This window comes from Pecten maximus, chromosome 15 (genome assembly GCF_902652985.1).
Source record: "Pecten maximus chromosome 15, xPecMax1.1, whole genome shotgun sequence".
NCBI classification, from domain to species: domain Eukaryota; kingdom Metazoa; phylum Mollusca; class Bivalvia; order Pectinida; family Pectinidae; genus Pecten; species Pecten maximus.
Genome location: NC_047029.1, coordinates 17,318,166 through 17,346,164, shown reverse-complemented (window position 1 = coordinate 17,346,164; position 27,999 = coordinate 17,318,166). Strand labels below are relative to the sequence as shown.

The 27,999-nt window shown below is 33.2% G+C and overlaps 1 protein-coding gene across 2 annotated transcripts; it reads right to left on the bottom strand.

The window, feature by feature from the left end:
• Positions 1 to 25,167, bottom strand: LOC117343635 (EF-hand calcium-binding domain-containing protein 1-like). Of its 2 annotated transcripts, XR_004536047.1 has the most exons (8): positions 25,018 to 25,167; positions 19,578 to 19,733; positions 16,712 to 16,816; positions 16,066 to 16,151; positions 8,961 to 9,026; positions 8,119 to 8,223; positions 4,890 to 7,086; positions 1 to 4,850 (listed from the first exon to the last, which is right to left on the bottom strand). XR_004536047.1 is itself a non-coding variant. In XM_033906078.1 (7 exons), the coding sequence occupies exons 1-7, from the start codon at positions 25,085 to 25,087 to the stop codon at positions 7,042 to 7,044; spliced, it is 633 nt and encodes a 210-aa protein (XP_033761969.1). In that variant the 5' UTR covers positions 25,088 to 25,167; the 3' UTR covers positions 1 to 7,041. The 2 variants fall into 2 exon arrangements, 1 of the variants encoding a protein (XP_033761969.1); XM_033906078.1 differs by having other exon boundaries at positions 1 to 7,086.
• Positions 25,168 to 27,999: the final 2,832 nt, after the last annotated feature.

The window sequence follows — 27,999 nt, the reverse complement described above, 5'->3', positions numbered from 1 at the left end:
TTGATTACAAATATATATTTATAAATCCACAAAGTGACAAACACACATGATAACAACAAACAAGAAAGCTATTTAGTGGACCTGTCCATGACAGAAACAACAAACCGTGATTATAAAAGCCAAACACACATGTACACACGTTAGGTGTTATAGGACAGGTAAAAACGTTAACACTATCGTAAATAATCATCACAGACTAGAATAGGCTTTAGAATATGGTTAAAACACTCCAAAAGAATAGAAAATCACACTAAAATTTGTGATTTTTCAACAATTAAATATAGTTAATAGCATGACAAAATTTGCGTCAATTATATGGTATGACAAATTTGCATAGTTAAATTCAGTCAAATATTTCATGGTATGACAAATTTGCATCAATTAAATTCAGTCAAATTGGCAACTCCAAAAAGTTTTCCAAACAGTTTCAACAAGATATATATTCTTGAAATTTCAATGTCTTTGCACACTGGGAAGCTGATGCCATTTAAATATTTACAAGTCACATACTGCCTTAAGTGAAAAAAAAAAAACAGTTTTCAGTATTATTTTTCTGTGGCTTGTGTAAATTTTGGTGTGCTATAATGTTTTAAATTTTTCAAAGCTACACAAGGAATTGATCTTATTAAGGCTGTGTATTTCTTTTTTGAACATGTGCCTTCTAAACTTCCTTTCCAGGATAATAAACAAATGGATATATCCATTTCAAATAGTTCTACAATTCAGAAAAAAAATCATTACAAGACAAGTATATGACATTTTACATGTTTCATTCACCAAGTAGCATATTTATCAAGTTTTGACATAACTAGATAATCTTATAATAAGTTAAATGTAAAAAAATATTCAATTAAAATTCAAGGGAGATAAGTGACATGTGCATTTTAGATATATAGCAAGAGTAGCATATGAACTTATATATAAGCATGTACCTTTAAAATAATTTGATTCGTTTTCTTCTCAGTTCAAACTTCAAATAGACCAGAAAGAAGAGAGAAATATAATATATATCAAAATTATATAAAGATGTATCCATCACAGGTTGACCAGACTAGGATAAAAGGCAACATTTAAGGATTTCTGTATATTAAGTACATAACTGGGATAATATAAGACAAATTGTGACATTTTGTGTTCTCAGATTTCTTTTACTTTTCAGTTCCTCAGACATTTTTCTTAGAACTGAAATTTCTGGAGTTCTAATTAATGGATGGCAGCCATAGTCAAGAAGAGTGCTATAGAAATCCCTCAAACATCACATGTGTCAAATGCATTTAAAACAACTTCTTCAGATCCAAAATCCTATACACCAACATTTTTTTAAAACATGGTTCACTAGAGGAAGATTAGTTAATCCACTTTCAAAATCAATGAGGTCTAATGTTGAAGCCTTGAATGAGTACTTGGCCATCAGCTTGAAGTTGTCATGGGTGTTTGTCAAATAAATGACATATATTGGGCCAGTTTGTAGGTCACAGATGCTAGATGACATTTTTAAGCACCACATTTGATCACTGGTTAGTGATAAATTCCCCAAGCAATGTTAACTAGTACACTAACTAGTACACTGGACATAGGAACAAACTAGATTTACAGGTACACAATATGTGAGGAACTGAAAAGTAAAAGAAATCTGAGAACACAAATGTAAAATGTCTTATAAACATATACAAACCAATATACATGTATAGCTGTCAATTCTGATGTAGTTATAAAGTCGATCTCTCTACTGTGACCCCACAAGCTTCAATGTAAGAACTACATTTCACCAGCCCAGTATGCTACAAAATGTAATATCTTCACTTTCTCATCCAGAGGTAGATTTGACTTCCCACAATATTGCAATTCTTGCAGTTTTTTTCTAAGTACTAAAAGGTATATGAGTAAAGCCAATCTAAACACACAAAGGAGATGGAGATGTCAGATCCAGGTTACAAACCAAGACCCGTCCGAGTACTGTAAATGAGTATTAAAATAGAAGCTTCATTAATACTATAGACAGACATAAAGAGATCTGCGTAAAAAATGTTCTTTGTTTTCCTTTTTTTCTATGTAAAACAAGAGTATAGCTTACAAACACCTTAATACTCTCATTAGAGAAAGCTTATTCTCACCAGAGTAAGCTTATTCTCACCAGAGTAAGCTTAATCTCAACAGAGTAAGCTTATTCTCAACAGAGTAAGCTTATTCTCACCATAGTAAGCTTATTCTCACCATAGAAGCTTATTCTCACCAGAGTAAGCTTATTCTCACCAGAGTAAGCTTATTCTCATCAGAGTAAGCTTATTCTCAACAGAGTAAGCTTATTCTCACCATAGTAAGCTTATTCTCACCATAGAAGCTTATTCTTACCAGAGTAAGCTTATTCTCATCAGAGTAAACTTATTCTCACCAGAGTAAGCTTATTCTCACCAGAGCAGGCTTACTTTCAAAAATGTTTTGAGTATTGATATAAAAATTACAAAAAAAAAAAAAAAATGAAAAGAGAAAATAAAGTTCTTTATGTCTATTACAACATATAGAATTATAGTAGTGAAATTAAGATAAATATTGATTTATATTAACAACAATCACCATAATGCGTATCGTGGTCTTGTGTAAACTTGTTTTGCTGGGGAAGGTTAAGCTTTCTATTTATAATCAGTAAAGGTGTTGAAATATAGCTAAGGATCACCTTTAACTAAATCTATCCATTGTTACACCCTGGAATTCCACAAATGCTGGGATATATCTCTGTGTATATGAAAGTGTTTGTATCCAATTGTTACACCAAATGGTTGAGAGTTATATCTCCAAAGCCTTACCAATAGCTTGGTGACCAGTAACATATATATTACTAAAAGTTGACTCTGTATTTTCCCGGAATGCTGTGACAATTTAAGATTAATTAATTACTTTTGATGCCAAACAGGGCCGGGGGCACCTTCCCAACCCAGTGTGAATTCCTTCACCCTTTGAGGAGTTAACTTTTGTGAACATAGAAATGATATCAACCGATCTGGTAACTTTTTGGGGGAAATCATTGTCAGATTTGCACAAATTTAACATTAACATATATATAGGTATATGGAAAATATTTCCAAAATATGGAATTAAGTATTCACATATGTACACCTGTAACTAAACTTCAATGTTAATTCTGTGATTGAACTGAATGTTCTACCCAGCTGTATGAATGGCCAACACTAATAATATGCAGGCTTGTGTCCATCCATCCAGTAATTAAGTAACCATCATAACTACCTATCCTACTCCATGATGGGCCACTTGGTTTAAGACTTGGATAAAAAGCTCTACAAGAAAATGCTTTAGAACCAAGGTGATCACGATGTTGTGGATTAATATTCTCACTGTAATGATTGCAAGTACACGTAACAAGCTTCACAAACATAGATGAAATAGACGTATAAATATACATGGTATTACATGTATTGTAAATAAATAAAAACAACTTGCACCTTATAAAAATAATTTTGTAAACACATTTAAACAAATATATTTCTTAAAAATAAATAATTTTATTATCAAAATATTCATTTTTCAACACACAACATTTCATTTGTTAACAGTTTAAAACAGAAAAAAAATAACAAAAATGTTTGAATAATATTAGAGCTAAGGACACCGTTTTTTTTTCTTTGTGCTTATAATTTTATGGTTTTACAAAAATAAAACGGTTGAGGACATAAATTAATAAAAAAAACAGTTCTAAAGATGTTATTTTGAGATAGATTATGCTTCTTTTGTGAAGTGTTACTCGGATACAAGACTAGTATAAAATGGTCTATGAGGTAATTTCCATAATGTATGGATATGAAACATTCTGTTAAATATTCAAATTCTATTGGAAAAACATTCATTAAAAATAGAATATGACTTATCAATCACAAAAATAGCAAGAAAAAAAAAAGAAGAAAAATGCACGAAAAACTTTTCAGAAAATATTTCACAAACTGTGCAACTTCAGGTTCATGTATACGCTATTATGCAACCAATTGAAAAACAACAATCTTAATTTGAATAATTAAAATATTCTTAAGGATTTTTGCAAAGTATCCAACTTGAAAAAATATTTCAATCCTTCATTCATTAAAACATATTTCACAATTTAATGTGTAATCATTGTCTAAGTACAAAAGTTACCTTGAAACATGTTATTTAATGAAAATCATTGATAAAAATAAGCTGTCATCAAATGATTTGTTTTATGATATTCAATGCATACCTAGTAGGTCAATGTTTTAATAATACAACAACAGTAACTTAGTGTTACAAAAACTAATAAAAAGAATAAAAAAAAGCATATCAAACATGTCTTGTTAAAGCTGCTACATTAACTTGTTGTGAAATTAAATTTGTAATGGAGAACAGCTGAAAACATAATGGAAATATAAACTGTAAGGCAATTTTATCAAAAAGTCAGTATTATTTCCAAAAATTTAATGGCTTGTCCATTTTATGATAATTTTTAAATCTTATTTTATATCTTTTTTCATTCTTTTCAGGGAATAAAATGTGTGTATTTCACAATCCTTGTACTTATAATCCTATAAAACTGGTATAAGGTATTTAAACCAATTCAACCTCTCAACAACAAAAAAATAGTGAAATTTGTTTGATGTGAAAATTCCTTGTTATTCTTTTAAAATCATACAGATGATATATAAATATCTTTTTCCAAGAAGGAAATAAAAATACATCAACATAATGTATTATCAGACGATATTTTTTCTATTTGCAAAACAAACATAAAGCCCTTAGTCCAGGGCCTATTTTAAAGAATGTTGTTGATATACATGTAAATATGTTGACCACTGGGCTAGATGTACAAAGTCTCAAACTTAAAATATCTATTATAAAATAAGCAATAAGTCTGAAACTTTAAATACCTATTATAAAATAAGCAATAAGTCTCAAACTTTAAATACATATTATAAAATAAGCAATAAGTCTGAAACTTTAAATACCTATTATAAAATAAGCAATAAGTCTGAAACTAAATACCTATTATAAAATAAGCAATAAGTCTGAAACTTTAAATACATATTATAAAATAAGCAGTAAGTCTCAAACTTTAAATACATATTATAAAATAAGCAATAAGTCTCAAACTTTAAATACATATTCTAAAATAAGCAATAAGTCTGAAACTTTAAATACCTATTATAAAATAAGCAATTAGTCTCAAACTTTAAATACCTATTATAAAATAAGCAATAAGTCTGAAGCTTTAAATACATATTATAAAATAAGCAATTAGTCTCACACTTAAATACATATTATAAAATAAGCAATATGTCTGAAACTTTAAATTCCTATTATAAAATAAGCAATAAGTCACAAAATTTAAATACCTATTTTAAAATAAGCAATAAGCTATCTTCCAAATACTGACATTTCGGGAAAACTCTTAAAAACTTCAAATAAAAATATATCAAAATATTCAAAAAATTCATGCTTATGTAAAAGACATGATATCTAGAATTAAATCTGCAAACAATTGGCACTCACAAAATTACCACATCGAAACTTCTAACTATTATGCTGACACAATGTTGCTCTACTAGAAGCTTTGGGCCGAGTGTGATAACATGAACAGACAGTTTCAGTAGTTGATTTAAAACATGTATTATGCATTTGATTAAAAATGTTGCAAAAACTCCAACTCAATAACTTTTGCATAAAAATACAGCAAATGTCTGTTAAATATACTTAATAAGACATGTATCTATATATATACATAGCAGACAATGTTTCTACTGTATTTTACAGGGTATTTATAAATCAATGCTTGGGAATAAGCCTACCACTCATTTGTTCACAGCCCATATTTGAGGATTAGCCCTGCTACGTTAGGGGTTTATATACATGTACAAATCTTGATACACTATTTAGCTTTCTTTAAGCACATTATTATTCTCATAATTTTGTAAAAAAAATGCAGATACAAGTTAAACTAATGACTTTTGAGGTTGATCTTGTTAACTAGTGTTTAATATTGGAAAATAACTGATAGAAATAGTCCTACCAATTTTTTGTTGTTTTTTTTAATTTTGTTTTTAAGTTTGTTAAAATATCATATCACCAAAAACACTGGAAAATGTTTATCTCAAATACCACAAACAAAATTATGATGAAGAAAACTACAAGATTTGTATTTCTTTCACAGAACATGTATATGGGCATGCAACTCTAAGTATAGGAAATAACAAACTAATTTAAAAAAATTTCGTTGGAGATATATAACAGTGTTGGGACATTATATAATTAATGCCTTAATTTCTGCAAAACAATATTGAAAACACAGACATTCATGAAAAAGTAAATTCTTACTACATGTACTTGAATTGTTACACTCTTAAATATCTTGTTTGACAGTTGTCAGTGCACAGTTTTATAAACTTATAATGGCAATATGTCATAATTTTATAGGAATGATTTTTATGCTAAAAAATTGTCAAGAATTTCCATGGCTCAAAATTTGATATACATGTATATAGTAACACATGGTACACTCTGTAATTTTTGAATTCATTCAACATAAATAACCTGTACCAACATGCATTCATCCTATCAACTGATTGTCCCAAGTAAATCTAAATTGATAATGTTGTAGAAAAATGAAAATTTAAATATTCATTTGAAAAACAAGTCCTTCTAAAATTATTAATTGATATATCAATATTAGTTTGACAACTGTTAATTAAATTTAAAAAATTCAATACTTTGACAGCTGGTATTTAAAATAATTGATTGTAAATGCATATCTTATTCCAAACAGTTTGTAGTTAAAATTCATTTAATTTAGTAAATCATAAGCTTTACAAAACATCCTATCAATTCTTAAAATGTAAAGTTATATATCCCAGCTTTTGTTCACATTAACGCACTACAAATAAGAATTCACCCTGAAATGACCTGGGCGAATAATGCTTTGTTTGAATGTGTTTTCAATGTGATGTTTTAACGATTTGTACCACAGTTTTGTTCCAATCTTGATATTCTTCATTTTACTTCTGCTGGTCGTAATCAGAAATCATTCTATTTCCTGTCGCATGCAATTGAGGAGAGAAACCTTGCCTTGGCCTGAAAATCAAATGAAAGATTTTTTTTCAGACAATTTAAATATATTTTTAGCATATTGACTTTTTTGATACACAAGTATGTCTTTGAGTCGGGGAGTATATTTGATTCATTCAATACTGTGCTTGACTGATTTCAAACAGATTGTGTGATTGTTAGGTTTACTGACACATGAATAGCCATGCATGGTCTTTTTGAGGTGGGACTACCATGAACAACATGGCTACCTTACTGAACAACATTTGTGAGGCCCTCCACTTGCTATCCAGAGAAAATATGTCCACACACAAGCATGATAGTCTGCGATATAAGCTTTCTGCGAAATACGAACTACCTCAGACAGAAATCACCCACGCAACTCGGATCATCATCAGCATAGATGCTCTACCGAGCTAGTGAGGTCCTTATTTAGGCTGCAACATTCAGGGTTATATTAACTGAATGTTTGAATAATTTGAAAGTAGAAAAAGAAGAACCACCACAGTTACAGGGTAAGTGATTCAATGAAGTGCTATCAATAGATGTATTCTAAGAAATATAAACAAATACAGTGTTTAAATTCAAAATTCAAATATTGCACCTAAAAATAATCATATTTGCTTTTGTTTACATTACTATATATTTAACACTGGTTTGAACTCAAGTCAAAAGTGTCTGACTCTACCGTGAATTATTTTGAGAGTACGATAAATTCAAGTCAGAAGTGTCTGACTCTACCGTGAGTTACTGTGAGAGTACGATAAATTCAGCTCAAAAGTGTCTGACTCTACCATGAATTATTTTGAGAGTACGATAAATTCAGCTCAAAAGTGTCCGACTGTACCCTGACTTACTGAGAGTAGGGTAAATTCAAATCAAAACTTTCTGACTCTACCGTAAGTCACAGTGAGAGTAAGGTGGGTATTCAGTTCCTGGCAGTGTTTGACTCAACTGAATTAAACTTTATAAAGATGAAGTTTGGTCAAATCTACAGAAGGAGATATAAACCTTTCAGAGATCATTTAACAAAGTAAAAGTATCAAGCATTTGTAGTACCTCTCGTGATGGTAGGCATGGCCCTAACAGCTCAAGCATCAAAGTTTCATCTAGGAGAGTTTCTTCAAAGTCCTTCATTGAAAGCTTTGAGTCATGGTCATGATCCTGTATAGAGACAAGAGCTGGTTAACACATCTATTCTCAAATAAGCCCCCCTTCTTCATGTTTGCAGATAACCGATTTCAGAATAGTAATATGCAGAATATATAAATATGGTACTAAACTTTGATATTAGGGGAGGGGGCTTATCTGAGGATAAATATGGTACTAAACTTTGATATTGGGGGAGGGGGCTTATCTGAGGATAAATATGGTACTAAACTTTTATATTAAGGGAGGGGGCTTATCTGAGGATAATACTTTATTAGAAGTTACATGGCATGATTTAATCTTTATCTTTTACTACAATGTCAATGTTTCATTTTCTAACAATTTGAGGAATACCAGTAATCAGGGACAAAAATAAACGAAGGCTAATCACTTATGCAAAATTAGTCAAATCAAAATGCCTCTCAGGGAAACACACTTATATATACATTATACCATGATTATAAGATTATTAAGATTCAGAAAATCTGAGAGAAAAAATGTAGAAAGAGGTCTCTGCACAAATATCAAATACTGAAATAGACAAAAGATATTAACCTTTGTAAATTATTATAGTCACATCAAATTTCCTTAATAGGAATTGCAACTATATATCATTATTATAATGTGAATAAAATTTCAAAGAGAACAGTCAATAAATGTACGAGGAGATCTCCACGCAAACAAAAGTATGCTGGATTGACAACGCTATGCCATAATATTCCTGTCAAATTGGATAGGCGTCTCATAATTACCGCTTTTTTCAGGATAATTTCTATCATATCTTTAATTCCTTCATCGGGATCCTCTTCTATTTGTATCTAAAATAAAGAGTGTAACAAATATATAGCAAAATGCATGGAGTTATCTGAAAAATTTAAAATATCATGAGTATATTCATTCAAATAAAAGTTATACATTTTGAAAATGAACCCCTTTTGTCACGATGTTAATTGCCTTAAGGTCAATCAATACTGTATTCACTTGCCTGTCGTAAGACAGCTTTATGATATCATTAATCATTAGATTTATATATATTACTTATAGATTTAAGGGGGGAATGCTACCTAACTTTGACTGTGACATGGAGACTTATAAGGATGTAGTCTATCTTACTGTGACAAGGAGACTTATAAGGGTGTAGTCTATCTTACTGTGACAAGGAGACTTATAAGGATGTAGTCTATCTTACTGTGACAAGGAGACTTATAAGGATGTAGTCTATCTTACTGTGACAAGGAGACTTATAAGGATGTAGTCTATCTTACTGTGACAAGGAGACTTATAAGGGTGTAGTCTATCTTACTGTGACAAGGAGACTAATAAGGATGTAGTATATCTTACTGTGACAGGGAGACTTATAAGGATGTAGTCCATCTTACTGTGACAAGGAGACTTATAAGGGTGTAGTCTAACTTACTGTGACAAGGAGACTTATAAGGGTGTAGTCTATCTTACTGTGACAGGGAGACTTAAGGATGTAGTCTATCTTACTGTGACAAGGAGACTTAAGGATGTAGTCTATCTTACTGTGACAAGGAGACGTAAGGATGTAGTCTATCTTACTGTGACAGGGAGACTTATAAGGATGTAGTCTATCTTACTGTGACAAGGAGACTTATAAGGGTGTAGTCTATCTTACTGTGACAAGGAGACGTAAGGATGTAGTCTATCTTACTGTGACAAGGAGACTTATAAGGATGTAGTCTATCTTACAGTGACAAGGAGACTTAAGGATGTAGTCTATCTTACAGTGACAAGGAGACTTAAGGATGTAGTCTATCTTACTGTGACAAGGAGACTTATAAGGGTGTAGTCTATCTTACTGTGACAAGGAGACTTATAAGGATGTAGTCTATCTTACTGTGACAAGGAGACTTATAAGGGTGTAGTCTATCTTACTGTGACAAGGAGACTAAAGGATGTAGTCTATCTTACTGTGACATGGAGACTTAAGGATGTAGTCTATCTTACTGTGACAAGGAGACTTATAAGGGTGTAGTCTATCTTACTGTGACAAGGAGACTTATAAGGATGTAGTCTATCTTACTGTGACAAGGAGACTTATAAGGGTGTAGTCTATCTTACTGTGACAAGGAGACTTAAGGATGTAGTCTATCTTACTGTGACATGGAGACTTATAAGGATGTAGTCTATCTTACTGTGACAGGGAGACTTAAGGATGTAGTCTATCTTACTGTGACAAGGAGACTTAAGGATGTAGTCTATCTTACTGTGACAGGAAGACTTATAAGGATGTAGTCTATCTTACTGTGACAAGGAGACTTATAAGAATGTAGTCTATCTTACTGTGACAAGGAGACTTATAAGGATGTAGTCTATCTTACTGTGACAGGGAGACTTATAAGGATGTAGTCTATCTTACTGTGACAAGGAGACGTAAGGATGTAGTCTATCTTACTGTGACAAGGAGACTTATAAGGATGTAGTCTATCTTACTGTGACAAGGAGACTTATAAGGATGTAGTCTATCTTACTGTGACAAGGAGACTTATAAGGGTGTAGTCTATCTTACTGTGACAAGGAGACTTATAAGGATGTAGTCTATCTTACTGTGACAAGGAGACTTATAAGGATGTAGTCTATCTTACTGTGACAGGGAGACTTATAAGGATGTAGTCTATCTTACTGTGACAAGGAGACATAAGGATGAAGTCTATCTTACTGTGACAAGGAGACTTATAAGGATGTAGTCTATCTTACTGTGACATGGAGACTTATAAGGATGTAGTCTATCTTACTGTGACAAGGAGACTTATAAGGGTGTAGTCTATCTTACTGTGACATGGAGACTTATAAGGGTGTAGTCTATCTTACTGTAACAAGGAGACTTATAAGGATGTAGTCTATCTTACTGTGACAAGGAGACTTATAATATAAGGGTGTAGTCTATCTTACTGTGAAAAGGAGACTTAAGGATGTAGTCTATCTTACTGTGACAGGGAGACTTATAAGGGTGTAGTCTATCTTACTGTGACAAGGAGACTTATAAGGGTGTAGTCTATCTTACTGTGACAGGGAGACTTAAGGATGTAGTCTATCTTACTGTGACAAGGAGACTTATAAGGATGTAGTCTATCTTACTGTGACAAGGAGACTTATAAGGGTGTAGTCTATCTTACTGTGACAAGGAGACTAATAAGGATGTAGTATATCTTACTGTGACAGGGAGACTTATAAGGATGTAGTCCATCTTACTGTGACAAGGAGACTTATAAGGGTGTAGTCTAACTTACTGTGACAAGGAGACTTATAAGGGTGTAGTCTATCTTACTGTGACAGGGAGACTTAAGGATGTAGTCTATCTTACTGTGACAAGGAGACTTAAGGATGTAGTCTATCTTACTGTGACAGGGAGACTTATAAGGATGTAGTCTATCTTACTGTGACAAGGAGACTTATAAGGATGTAGTCTATCTTACTGTGACAAGGAGACTTATAAGGATGTAGTCTATCTTACTGTGACAAGGAGACTTATCAGGATGTAGTCTATCTTACTGTGACAAGGAGACTTATAAGGGTGTAGTCTATCTTACTGTGACAAGGAGACTTATAAGGATGTAGTCTATCTTACTGTGACAGGGAGACTTAAGGATGTAGTCTATCTTACTGTGACAGGGAGACTTATAAGGATGTAGTCTATCTTACTGTGACAAGGAGACGTAAGGATGTAGTCTATCTTACTGTGACAAGGAGACTTATAAGGATGTAGTCTATCTTACTGTGACAAGGAGACTTATAAGGATGTAGTCTATCTTACTGTGACAAGGAGACTTATAAGGGTGTTGTCTATCTTACTGTGACAAGGAGACTTATAAGGATGTAGTCTATCTTACTGTGACAAGGAGACTTATAAGGATGTAGTCTATCTTACTGTGACAGGGAGACTTATAAGGATGTAGTCTATCTTACTGTGACAGGGAGACTTATAAGGATGTAATCTATCTTACTGTGACAAGGTGACTTATAAGGGTGTAGTCTATCTTACTGTGACAAGGAGACTTATAAGGGTGTAGTCTATCTTACTGTGACATGGAGACTTATAAGGATGTAGTCTATCTTACTGTGACAGGGAGACTTATAAGGATGTAATCTATCTTACTGTGACAAGGTGACTTATAAGGGTGTAGTCTATCTTACTGTGACAAGGAGACTTATAAGGGTGTAGTCTATCTTACTGTGACAAGGAAACTTATAAGGATGTAGTCTATCTTACTGTGACAAGGAGACTTATAAGGGTGTAGTCTATCTTACTGTGACAAGGAGACTTATAAGGATGTAATCTATCTTACTGTGACAAGGAGACTTATAAGGGTGTAGTCTATCTTACTGTGACAAGGAGACTTATAAGGATGTAGTCTATCTTACTGTGACAAGGAGACTTATACATTGTGTGTTAGTGTCAGTTAATCCATTCTATACATTATTTGTTAGTCTGACAATAACACAATGTATAATAGAATGGATTAACTGACACTGACACACAATGTATAATACAATGGATTAACTGACACTGACACACAATGTATAATAGAATGGAGTAAGTGACACTAACACACGATGTATAATAGAATGGAGTAAGTGACACTAACACACAGTGTATAATACAATGGAGTAAGTGACACTAACACACAATGTATAATAGAATGGATTAACTGACACTAACACACGATGTATAATACAATGGAGTAAGTGACACTAACACACGATGTATAATACAATGGAGTAAGTGATATACACACAATGTATAATACAATGGAGTAAGTGACACTAACACAATGTATAATACAATGGAGTAAGTGACACTAACACACAATGTATAATAGAATGGATTAACTGACACTAACACACAGTGTATAATACAATGGAGTAAGTGACACTAACACACAGTGTATAATACAATGGAGTAAGTGACACTAACACGATGTATAATAGAATGGAGTAAGTGACACTAACACACAGTGTATAATACAATGGAGTAAGTGACACTAACACACAGTGTATAATACAATGGAGTAATTGACACTAACACACGATGTATAATAGAATGGAGTAAGTGACACTAACACACAATGTATAATACAATGGAGTAATTGACACTAACACACGATGTATAATAGAATGGAGTAAGTGACACTAACACACAATGTATAATACAATGGAGTAATTGACACTAACACACGATGTATAATAGAATGGAGTAAGTGACACTAACACACGATGTATAATACAATGGAGTAAGTGACACTAACACACAATGTATAATACAATGGAGTAAGTGACACTAACACACAGTGTATAATACAATGGAGTAAGTGACACTAACACAATGTATAATACAATGGAGTAAGTGACACTAACACACAATGTATAATACAATGGAGTAAGTGACACTAACACGATGTATAATACAATGGAGTAAGTGACACTAACACACAGTGTATAATACAATGGAGTAAGTGACACTAACACACGATGTATAATACAATGGAGTAAGTGATATACACACAGTGTATAATACAATGGAGTAAGTGATATACACACAATGTATAATACAATGGAGTAAGTGATATACACACAGTGTATAATACAATGGAGTAAGTGACACTAACACGATGTATAATACAATGGAGTAAGTGACACTAACACACGATGTATAATACAATGGAGTAAGTGATATACACACAGTGTATAATACAATGGAGTAAGTGACACTAACACGATGTATAATAGAATGGAGTAAGTGACACTAACACACAATGTATAATAGAATGGAGTAACTGACACTGACACACGATGTATAATACAATGGAGTAAGTGACACTAACACGATGTATAATAGAATGGAGTAAGTGACACTAACACACAATGTATAATACAATGGAGTAAGTGACACTAACACACGATGTATAATACAATGGAGTAAGTGACACTAACACACAATGTATAATAGAATGGAGTAAGTGACACTAACACACAATGTATAATACAATGGAGTAAGTGACACTAACACAGTGTATAATAGAATGGAGTAAGTGACACTAACACACAATGTATAATACAATGGAGTAAGTGACACTAACACACAATGTATAATACAATGGAGTAAGTGACACTAACACACAATGTATAATACAATGGAGTAATTGACACTAACACACGATGTATAATACAATGGAGTAAGTGACACTAACACACGATGTATAATACAATGGAGTAAGTGACACTAACACAGTGTATAATAGAATGGAGTAAGTGACACTAACACACAATGTATAATACAATGGAGTAAGTGACACTAACACACAATGTATAATACAATGGAGTAATTGACACTAACACACGATGTATAATACAATGGAGTAAGTGACACTAACACACGATGTATAATACAATGGAGTAAGTGACACTAACACAATGTATAATACAATGGAGTAAGTGACACTAACACACAATGTATAATACAATGGAGTAAGTGACACTAACACAGTGTATAATAGAATGGAGTAAGTGACACTAACACACAATGTATAATACAATGGAGTAAGTGACACTAACACACAATGTATAATACAATGGAGTAAGTGACACTAACACACAATGTATAATACAATGGAGTAATTGACACTAACACACGATGTATAATACAATGGAGTAAGTGACACTAACACACAATGTATAATACAATGGAGTAAGTGACACTAACACACAGTGTATAATACAATGGATTAACTGACACTAACACACAATGTATAATACAATGGAGTAAGTGACACTAACACACGATGTATAATACAATGGAGTAAGTGACACTAACACGATGTATAATACAATGGATTAACTGACACTAACACACGATGTATAATACAATAGAGTAAGTGACACTAACACAATGTATAATACAATGGAGTAAGTGACACTAACACACAATGTATAATACAATGGAGTAAGTGACACTAACACACGATGTATAATACAATGGAGTAAGTGACACTAACACACGATGTATAATACAATGGAGTAAGTGACACTAACACACAATGTATAATACAATGGAGTAAGTGACACTAACACACGATGTATAATACAATGGAGTAAGTGACACTAACACACGATGTATAATACAATGGAGTAAGTGACACTAACACACAGTGTATAATACAATGGAGTAAGTGACACTAACACACAATGTATAATAGAATGGAGTAACTGACACTGACACACGATGTATAATACAATGGAGTAAGTGACACTAACACACAGTGTATAATACAATGGTGTAAGTGATATACACACAGTGTATAATACAATGGAGTAAGTGATATACACACAATGTATAATACAATGGAGTAAGTGATATACACACGATGTATAATACAATGGAGTAAGTGACACTAACACACAATGTATAATACAATGGTGTAAGTGATATACACACAGTGTATAATACAATGGAGTAAGTGATATACACACAATGTATAATACAATGGATTAACTGACACTAACACACGATGTATAATACAATGGATTAACTGACACTAACACACAGTGTATAATACAATGGAGTAAGTGACACTAACACACAATGTATAATACAATGGTGTAAGTGATATACACACAGTGTATAATACAATGGAGTAAGTGATATACACACAGTGTATAATACAATGGAGTAAGTGATATACACACAGTGTATAATACAATGGAGTAAGTGATATACACACAGTGTATAATACAATGGAGTAAGTGACACTAACACATGATGTATAATACAATGGAGTAAGTGACACTAACACACGATGTATAATACAATGGAGTAAGTGATATACACCAACTTACATGTACTAAGGAGTTCTTGAGAAACTGGAACATTTCTTCTCTTGATATGAAGCCGTCTGCATTCTGATCATACACTTTGAATGTGTCTAAAATACACAAAGATAAAAAAAAATACAAGCAAAATTACATAAATGATAGTTAGTATTGTATCATCTTCAGCAATCACCGGAACAATTGTGACATTAATAATAGGGACAGTTTGATTACAGGACAATGATATAACATTTGTTACTGAAGTGTGATAGACAATGTTGAGTGGGCTTAATATCTGTGATGGACTTGTTGTCAGATAAATATGGCTGACAAAAGATGACTTCACTCCCACAAAATTGGCTGCTCCATGATTAGGCAATAGAGTTTAGGATTTATTCTTACCTGAAATAACATAAGATCTATTTGTGGGTTTTTCAAATAATGAGCGAAAATGAAATTTTAAACGATGCATGTCTAAACAATTCTCCTTGAGTGAAAATAAAATTTTAAATGATGAGGTCTAAACAATTCTCCTTAAGTGGTTTTGAAAATATAAAGGAAAAGAGTGACTTTTAAAGTCCTAACACAAAGTTGTTCACTGTTGTCTTTATTTTATTGAATGATCATATCTTGATCATGATGTCAATGAAGCACTTTTTTGTAAGAAACTTACATTTAATCTGCTCCTCTACAGAACCCCTCAGAAATATGGAGAGACCAAGAACCCATTCTTCTGCACTAATATAGCTATCAGCATCAACATCAAAAGCTCGAAAAACTGTAAAAAATATATTTATCACATATTAACATAATCTCTTCTAACTGAAAGATTCATATTCGATACACAGTAGGAATAGACTGTATCATTTACATATTAAGTCCAACACTGTCCAAAAAATGATTTTAAATCGCAGTCAAGTAATTTCATTGAGAATGAAGGTCAAGGTCAGTGGACCTGAGCAGAGGTGGTATTTTTTTTACTTCACAGGCTTATCCGACAGTTGCTAGGGAAAAGATTAATAGAATCTTTAACCCCTTTTAGGGTGAGATATAGGGGGATCCCAACCCAAGGGGGGGGTTGTTAAATTCCCAAACACTCAGCAAGCCTCGTGTTTGGGAACTTAAATCGTTCCCCAAGAGTGGACGGTGGATGACTGTTGTGATAATTAGGCTGCAGCAGATGCTTTACACCTTACGATTCATTTTAATTTCTTTTGTTAATAATACTGATATATAACATTCAAACGTTTCGGGTCAGGTCATAGTGACTTCACCCTATCAAGAACAAGAGCATGTTCAAAGAGCACGTGTAGCTTGTCTTTTCCCTAGGGTGAGATAAGAAAATCTCACCCCGGTAAAACTGTGGATATCCCTGTCCAGGGTAAGAGAAAAATTGATCTCACACACAGGTAATATAAAGACAGCCAGCACGAGCTACATATGACGCTGCTCACAATAATGTTACATCTATGGGGCGCCATTTTACTATTTATTCCCATTTGGTGATATCACCTATTCAAATAGGTGATATCACCTATTCAAATGAGTGATATCACCTATTCCAATTGGTGATATCACCTATTTGTTTCATTAAGTGATATCACCTATTCGAATGAGTGATAACACCTATTCAAATTGGTGATATCACCTATTCGTTTCATGAAGTGATATCACCTATTCGAATGAGTGATATCATAATATATGAGTACAGACCTACATCATTGATGGTAACCCCTCTGTCTCTCTCCTCTCTGAACACAGACCTACATCATTGATGGTAACCCCTCTGTCTCTCTCCTCTAGGAGTACAGACCTACATCATTGACGGTAACCACTCTGTCTCTCTCCTCTAGGAGTACAGACCTACATCATTGATGGTATCCCCTCTGTCTCTCTCCTCTCTGAACACAGACCTACATCATTGATGGTATCCCCTCTGTCTCTCTCCTCTCTGAACACAGACCTACATCACTGATGGTAACCCCTCTGTCTCTCTCCTCTCTGAACACAGACCTACATCATTGATGGTATCCCCTCTGTCTCTCTCCTCTCTGAACACAGACCTACATCATTGATGGTAACCCCTCTGTCTCTCTCCTCTCGGAACACAGACCTACATCATTGACGGTAACCCCTCCGTCTCTCTCCTCTCTGAACACAGACCTACATCATTAATGGTAACCCCTCTGTCTCTCTCCTCTCGGAACACAGACCTACATCATTGACGGTAACCCCTCTGTCTCTCTCCTCTCTGAACACAGACCTACATCATTGACAGTAACCCCTCTGTCTCTCTCCTCTCTGAACACAGACCTACATCATTGACGGTAACCCCTCTGTCTCTCTCCTCTCTGAGCACAGACCTACATTGGGAAGCTTAAGTCACCTCGAGCTCTGGAGTTGATAAAAATGGACTTCGACCATCAAATACTGTTTTAGTCTCGGATTTACCAATTTGAAATCCATAAGTGAAATCTCAGATTGCTTTTACATTCGATACTTAAAATGAAAGTAGAATACTTCTGAACTGTTTGTCATTTCAGAGAAATAGGTCACACAAAAATGGCTGTGCTGGTTGAGTTGGTTGAAGTGATTATGAGGCAAAACCTAACATTAGCTTGTTTCCGCAACAAAGATTCCGTAAGCAATAATTAGGTTGCATGTTTTAAATCAGTCGATAGTGAAATACTTGTACAAAGTATATAACATGAACATATGATTCAACAAGTCACCGGAACAGATATTAAAGTAGGCCAATTCATCGGGAACAAATTAAATTTCCGAGACAAGTTTCTTCTAACTAAAGTTGTCAGATGTCTAATAAGAATACAGATCAGTTATTACATGGAGAGAAAAAAACCAGTAAATTGAGTACAATTTAAAAACTTAGAAACCAAAAATAAACTGGGAGAGTAATTCACAGGAATCTTACATACAGATGGAATGTATAGAGAATCGCGATGTGGTTTATCAAGAAACATAAGGACATCACAGATTAATGATCTAAGAGTTAAACTTATATATAGTATATCAATCCCTCATGCACAGCACCTATGAGTGGCCTCCACACTTTGATTTTTACAGAAACTGTGAATCTGTCCGGATAGTTCATATAAATATATTAATCAGTGTTTTGAAAATAACCAGAAAAATCTTTAAAAACATCAAAATGTATTTTGCAACAGATGTAACACACTCACCTTTCGCCTCAGACATGAAAAGATATATAGGGTACGTCATCTAAGCCACTACATTGAGCCAATACAGCCCATCACTTAAGTATACCGGTAAGTTGATAAGCATAAGTTTGTATTTCTTGCTTCATGATTTTTTTCAAAATAGAAACATAATTTTCTTCTTTTTAATTGATTCCTGAATTAATATACATATACAATAATATATTTCTGAATTTATAACTTTATCAATTCAAATAACAATATTAATTTCAGACTAATAATCACTGACTTGCTATAACATTGACAGACTCATAACTATGATATCAGCAAAAGTCAACACATTTAGTATTAAGGTAGACTTACTTCGATCTATCAAGACATCGTCTGTCATTCTAAATTCTGCATAAAGAACATCTGTAAATCTTTGTCTTTCCATTTTTGTTATGTCCGATTTTCCATGAGAATCTGAAGATATTTTCTCATGCATTTTTAGTAAACGTTCAACTTCTGGGATTGAAACTGAAACAGAAATATTCATATGAAGATCAAAGTTTCTATAATATTATATAGAGGATATCTAACAGTGTCTTCAGTAATAACAAATATATTTCACGAGTGGGGCTAATATTTTGATATTTTTCACGAGTGCGCAGCACAAGTGAAAAATATCAAAATATCAGCCACACGAGTGAAATATATTTGGTATTACTGAAGACACTGTTAGATATTCTGTTTATTACATTTTTTATCAACGAAAAACCTACCCCGTAGAAAAATATCAAAATATCAGCCACACGAGTGAAATATATTTGGTATTACTGAAGACACTGTTAGATATTCTGTTTATTACATTTTTTATCAACGAAAAACCTACCCCGTATGCTAACTAGGCCTAATGTAAACAAAACAAGAGATCCCAGAGGGATCTTGGCGCCCACCATTGAATGATCTTTATAGGTTCCATGTCAGATTGATCTTTTCTCTACTTTTCCCTTCTTCTAAGTCTTACTAATCTGTGTAAATTCAGAAACAGCCCTCTAGATCTAGTACTTTTCAAACAAGGGGAACCTATATATAAAATTTAAGATTTAGCGATAATGGCTGTCTGTCGGCCATGTTGTTTTCCGATTGGTCCCAAAATGCAATACCAGGGACCAAGGGGAACCTACATATGAAATTTGAGAAAGATCCCTTCAATACCTTCTGTACAATAGCGATAACAAACTTCAATTTTCAAAATACAAGATGGCTGCCTGTCAGCCAGGTTGTTTTCTGACTGGTCTCAAAATCCAATATGTATAACTAGACACAGAGGGCAACCTACAAATGAAATTCAGAAAGATCCTTTCAGCAATTTCTGATAAATAGCGATAACAATCTTCAATTGTCAAAATCCAAGATGACTGCCTGTCGGCCATGTTGTTTTCCGAATAGTCTCAAAATGCAATATGCATAACTAGGCACAGAGGGGAACCTACATATGAAATTTCAAAAAGATCCCTTCAGTACTTTCTCAGAAATAGCGATAACAAACTTCAATTGTCAAAATCCAAGATGGCAGCCTGTCGGCCATGTTGTTTTCAAATTAGTCTCAACATGCAATATGCATAACTAGGCACAGAGGGGAACCTACATATGAAATTTCAGAAAGATCCCTTCAGTACGTATACTTTCTCAGAAATAGCGATAACAAACTTCAATTGTCAAAATCCAAGATGGCTGCCTGTCGGCCATGTTGTTTTCCGATTGGTCTCAAAATGCAATATGCATAACTAGGCACCAAGGGAAGCCTACATATAATATTTGAGAAAGATCCCTTCAGTACTTTCTCAGAAATAGCGATAACAAACTTCAATTATCAAAATCCAAGATGGCTGCCTGTCGGCCATGTTGTTTTCCGATTGGTCTCAAAATGCAATATGCATAACTAGGCACCAAGGGAAGCCTACATATGAAATTTGAGAAAGATCCCTTCGGTACTTTCTCAGAAATAGCGATAACAAACTTCAATTGTCAAAATCCAAGATGGCTGCCTGTCGGCCATGTTGTTTTCCAATTGGTCTCAAAACGCAATATGCATAACTAGACACCAAGAGGAACCTTTATATGAAATTTCAGAAAGATCCCTTCATAAGTTTCTGAGAAATAGCGATAACAAACTTCAATTGTCAAAATCCAAGATGGCTGCCTGTCGGCCATGTTGTTTTCCGATTGGTCTCAAAATGCAATATGCATAACTAGGCACCAAGGGGAATCTACATATGAAATTTCAGAAAGATCCCTTCAGTACTTTCTCAGAAATAGCGATAACAAACTTCAATTGTCAAAATCCAAGATGGCTGCCTGTCGGCCATGTTGTTTTCCGATTGGTCTCAAAATGCAATATGCATAACTAGGCACCAAGGGGAACCCACATATGAAATTTGGGAAAGATCCCTTCAGTACTCTCTGAGGATTAGCGATAACAAGAATTGTTTACGGACGGACGGACGGACCACGGACCACGGACGCAGGGCGATTTGAATAGCCCACCATCTGATGATGGTGGGCTAAAAAGTAGTTTCCCCTGTCCAGGTGCTGACATATATGTCGGGCTTTCTGATTGGTCAATTATTTTGGTATTTTCTAATCATTAATTTGATTGGTCAAATCAGCAAAAGTGATATTTTTCACTAGTGAAAAATATCACTTTTATAGAATGAATAATTTTTGATATTTCACTGGTAAAAATGTAATAAATTTCTTTGTTTTCCAATTTGATTTACAAAAAAAATATTTCACATAATATACAAAGACATGTCCTAGTACAGACTCATTAAATGATTATGATTTTGAAATAAACAGCTTATGATACATTGGATTCATTTTTATGTTTTTTAATCACAAACAAATGATTAGCAACTAGAAGATCATCCATTAGTGACATCACTATATGCCTCTGTCTGGAATTGCACATGAGCTTTCTGACTAATTTTGTACACAAATTAAAATGGGCTAACGTCTAGACCTGATGAATATACCAAATGAACCATACAGAGTAAGTATCAGGGATTTTCCTACAATTTTTCAACTTGGTCCAGGGTCCATTGAATTAGGAATTTCTACGCGACAAAATGTGAAATTGGGAAAAACAAGAAATAGTGAAATTCATACAGATTTCAGTTTTTCTTTGATGAATATTGCCTTTATATTTTACCAGGATGATATATTATAAACGAGGTTTGGCATTTAATTTAACAGCATATTTAATGTTTAATTGTACTTGTAGAATTTCACTTCATCCATGCAGCTTGGATTTAATTTGTCTTACCTTACTAGTACTATATCAATCTCATGTATTATTTTGAGTCTGGTATAGAGGACTTTAAAAGTCCTGAACCAGAAATAAACTTATCTTATCTTCTCAAATTTCAAATAAATAATCAGGGGCTAAAACCTAATTAATGCTTGGATATCTATTTGATATCATTTAACCTTATATCACTTAACTGAAATGGTTGATGGATTTATACATTAAAATCAATTTATCTTTATTATGCTTATCTATTATTTTTTTCCAAATCTGTTTCATAGAACATTTTTTATGGTGAGATGTTCTTATCAATTTGTGTTCAAACAAACACAGAATGTTTAAGGTGGATCATGACACATGTACTCCCCATATTACGCCAACATAAATATTCAATATCATCAAATACAATAACGGAATCCCAAAAGAGTATATAAACATTATATTTATGCCAACTAGTTGATATCAATAAATGACTGATGTTGATCAGTAATTGGCAAAAAACTTGTGTATGAAATTTGAGAAAAGTTGACTAGCTGACGAACGTTTGTTCTGAATGGCGAGGCATGTGCACAGGTAACCAGGGCCGTTTTCGTTTTTGTGAACCAAGCGGTTGGACCAGTAAGACTGGTGTTGTTCTTTTATGAAATAAAGACTGAAATAAAAACTGACAAACCGATTTGTCCGTATAAACGAATAAGCCCCAGGTCATCTGTGTCAATTAAGACACACCTGGAATAAGTCTACACGGGTTAGCCACACACTTCCCTATGTCTGTTTAACTTACAAAACTTTTTTGTGTAAGTAATGTAAAACTAAAGAATTCAGATAGCTGATCTAAAATGTCATGCCAGGTTTTTGTAAAAAAAAACAATGTGAAAAATATGGCAAGCACATTTTAAGTTGTCGTTTCATGGAGCAAAAGTGATCCAGGAATTTTCTAGCTTATATATTAAGATATCTTATATCTGTATGACATACCTTGTATATTACTAAGATATCTTATATGTTTATAAGATATCTTATTTAAAGTTTATGAGCTACAATGTATCTTAATATGTAATATATAAGATATATCTCAATATCTCATAAAAGATATTTGTTTGTTTTTTTGTTTGTTTTTGTTTAATGTCCTATTAACAGCCAGGGTCATTTAAGGACGTGCCAGGTTTTGGAGGTGGAGGAAAGCCGGAGTACCCGGAGAAAAACACCGGCCTACGGTCAGTACCTGGCAACTGCCCCACGTAGGTTTCGAACTCGCAACCCAGAGGTGGAGGGCTAGTGTTAAAGTGTCCGGACACCTTAACCACTCGGCCACCGCGGCCCCGATCATCAAAGATATAAACTTTTCTTTATAAGATATCTTATATAATAAATCATATAATATGGCTTGCCATAGAAAAAGCTGAAATTAGACAGTTTATATGGTTTTACATGAATAGCTGTTCTAATTTGATCATTTCAACCAAAACAAGCTTGGCACAACATAGATGAACACCAATACAATGATAGTATTGTAACTCGTTTACAAAAACAAATAGTTTAGATAAGCTTTCTGAATTCTATAGTTTCTGATTATATACCAATTATAAACTAGGTCATTTTATCTTATTCAAATAATTAAATTCTATATTGAAATATCTGTTTTTAATGTTTCTGTTTATATATCCCTTAACAAATATATCTACGTACATGAAAACATTTTGGTGGGGTTAATCAATTATTGATTACAGACCGTTTGGTTATTTCTCAAATCTTTCTCGGCACAAGTATATTGATAAACCACATACATGTTTTTCATCTGACAAAACTCCACATTCTGTTTTTGATGGTGTTCCTTATCTGTTCTGCCCCTTTCTATCTTTATTCCCTTCTTTGTTAAAATACAATATAAGTTAATTAAAATAATCTGTTGTGGGACAAATTTTGTATATATTCCCTTGTTACGGAAAGGACGTAAGTAAGTTGTACAACTTTTGTCCAATCCAAATTTGTTTTTATCTGCAATAAAATTGATTTAAACTAAAATGTATATACTGAAGCACCTTAATCTTTTGCACATGAAATATGTATCATTAACATGCATGATCATTACATAAAAGTGCCATTAGATTTAAATATTACACCGGGATGTTTATGTGACTTAAATTCATTATCATCTGATATGTATTTAGTGATGTAAAGCGATAAGGAACCAGACACACGATAAGAACACCGAATTTAAAATCAAATTTAAAAGCCACAGTAGAATCCTAAATCATTAACTATTACCCACATAACTTATCAGTCTGACAAAACCACGAGGTTCGGATGTATAAATTACCGCATGATATTCATGATTAGGTAGTAGTGAACATGTATATATCGTATTGTAATTTTCCGTTCTTTTCCTGAAAAGTCATTAATTGTACGTTGTTAATATAAACAATCAGCGCAAAGTTAACGCATTGTCGTTAAAATCTACAGTTTAACAGTCAGTTACGACTACCACAAAACCCCCAAGCTTACACTTACAGTGGCTCTTTCGGTGTAGTTCTGCGACAAATTTCGATCTATTCCTTGCTTTTGCTTTTAGACTCTCCATTTTTTTTTGCGATAGACGACAAACTGGTGCTGATAACAGACACTATCAAAACATAAACAGTAGGATGTGCCTGGGTAAGAGACAGGTGCTCGAAAACAAACGAAGCGAACTCCGTAAAGATTAATATTTCAATAATTCTGTTTATTTTTGGATATCTCACATATTATTCCTTAGTAGTAAGCTTACTTGATTTGTGGATACATAACTTTGTCAGGTTTGAGACAAAATAACATTAAAAATCTTTTTTATTCTTTTCGTTTCAATAGAACAAAGTTTAAGTGTTATTTGTAGTTACTATGAGAATTACGCATGCGTCGAGTAAACAATACAGTAGTGGTTGTTTCCGTTCGACGCTCATCGGGGATCGATATTTCTTTTTATTTATGACAAATGTTTATAACGCCAACAATGTTACAATACTTATTTATACGCGATGTATCTATAAGTGAAATATGTGTTTATATATTTTTTTTTTCAAAATGAAAAAAACCCCAAACAAACCGAACCAGAGACCTATATACTATTATAGTATATAGGTCTCTGACCGAACCAAACAATTTCAGAAATCTCTACTGTAATTATAAACGTCTACAATATTAGAAAGTAACCTATGGTAGCCCATGAATCAAGGCACCATTAATGACTAACTCGGACCGATAGAATACGGCTGTTTCGTCGGAATTTCATGCGTGATGATAATGTTATATTAATTCAAAACAATATAATATATGGTTATACGCGTTAATTTAGAGTTTTTTTTTTATTTTTGTTTTTATTATATATAATTTGATCTCATTATTTCAAATGTGGTTTTGATATACATATATGTGAAATGGATATTTGATATGAAATTCTAAAATGATATTTTGGTTAATTATTATATTCTGATAAAGAAATATTTCTGGCCATTAATTATGAAATGAAATATGATAAAGTATAACCAGAAACATATATAGATCTATGTTTTTTGTATAACTGTATGCCATTCTCATAGCGAAAGACTATGCACATGTAGTCTTCTTACATGATGATGATTTCACCGATATATTATTTTTTTCAAATTATCAAAATGTAAGAATTACATAAATATTAATGAGCTAATAAAGAGCTTGTTACATTATATCATTTAACGCCATAGATTTGTTTACATTAGACTTGAAGGTACCTGGAGAAGGCGAATTTCTAAAATTGTTATCGAGAAGTCGTTCCAAAGTTTTGAAGCAGAAGTAAAGAAAGTGTTTTTTGACAGTTGTAAACGAGATTGTTGTTCTCTAAATAAATGTGCATTTCGCTGATTATAAGGAGCTACATTTTCAAAATACATTAATTTGGCAGTCAGTCGATGAGAAAATAAGGTGCCTGATTTTTAACTATAGAAATAGTTAAAGACAGTTTTCACGCATTTCTTCTCTTCGCAAGAGGTAACCATCCGGTTTCATCATGGGCGGGCCGCCGAAAGACTATGTACACGTAGTCTTCTTACATGATGATGATTTCAACGATATATTATTTTGTTCAAATTATCAAAATGTAAGAATTAAATAAATATTAATGAGCTAATAAAGAGCTTGTTACATTATATCATTTAACGCCATAGATTTGTTTACATTAGACTTGAAGGAACTTAGAGAAGGCGAATTTCTAAAATTCTCGTTCTGACTATTCTTGCATTTTTTTAGTTTATTTTTTTCTTCTAATTACAATGAATTTGTTGTCTCGTAGTCGTCCCATACTTCGCAGAGAACTAAGAGACATTTTATCTAGTGAATTTCTATTTAAATCACACATCACTCTGATTTTATTTTGATTTTGATTTTTGATTTAAACATATTTTATTGCCTTTTCATAGCAAGGGGATTGGGCAGAAGTTATACAACTTATTCAAAGCCCTTTCCCTACAATATAACATTGGTATTTATACACAAAACGCAAAATGGCGTAAAATACATTGCCTCACACTCTCATATAACCACACTTATAATGCACGAGAGAGAGAGAGAGAGAGAGAGAGAGGAGAGGAGAGAGAGAGAGAGAGAGAGAGAGAGAGAGAGAGAGAGAGAGAGAGAGAGAGAGAGAGAGAGAGAGGGGAGGGGGAGAGATATGGTGTCGGTGAAAGGTCTGTACTAGGTGCATCGTTGTTTGTTTTAATATAGTGTCGGTTATTTCAAAAATGATTTCCTATCTTGTATTTTTTATTTTTGTCTTTTTTTTCTTCTTCGTTTGTCCAGCTGTTATAAGGGTGGAAAGTCTCAATAATATGGGGGGGGGGGGGGGGGGGGATAGATATAGAATCGGTTGCTGAGGGTCACCGTTAACCTGGGCGGTACGAGTGTCAGGAGGCAATAATTGACGGGATTAGACATAGCGGTGCTTGCCTCGGGAGGGATTAGTAGCTGTTCTATGGAGGAGTGATCTGTACTTAGTCTACCTGAGGAAACAAATCAAGAGTTACCCCCCTTCATACTTATCTGGGAAAGAATTACAATTAAATTGATCTCATTATTACGGAAGAGCATTAGTACGGAAGGGCATTAGGGCCATGAAGCAAAAAAAATAAATTCATTTTTTCGTGTTAATAACTCGAAATTTCGACTTACTAACTCGAAATTTCGAGATAATAACTAATAACTCGAAATTTCGAGATAATAACTCGAAATTTCGACTTAATAACTCGAAATTTCGAGATAATAACTCGAAATTTCGACATAATAACTCGAAATTTCGACTTACTAACTCGAAATTTCGAGATAATAATTCGGAATTCCAAGATAACTCAACAGGTTTAGCTTAGATTATTTAGTTAAAGCATGATGGAGCAAGACAAAGAAACACGGGTTCGAACATACTTTAATTTAGGATTAAGCAACAAGGAGATTTTGATATGCTTAGCAACACAACATAGGATAATGATC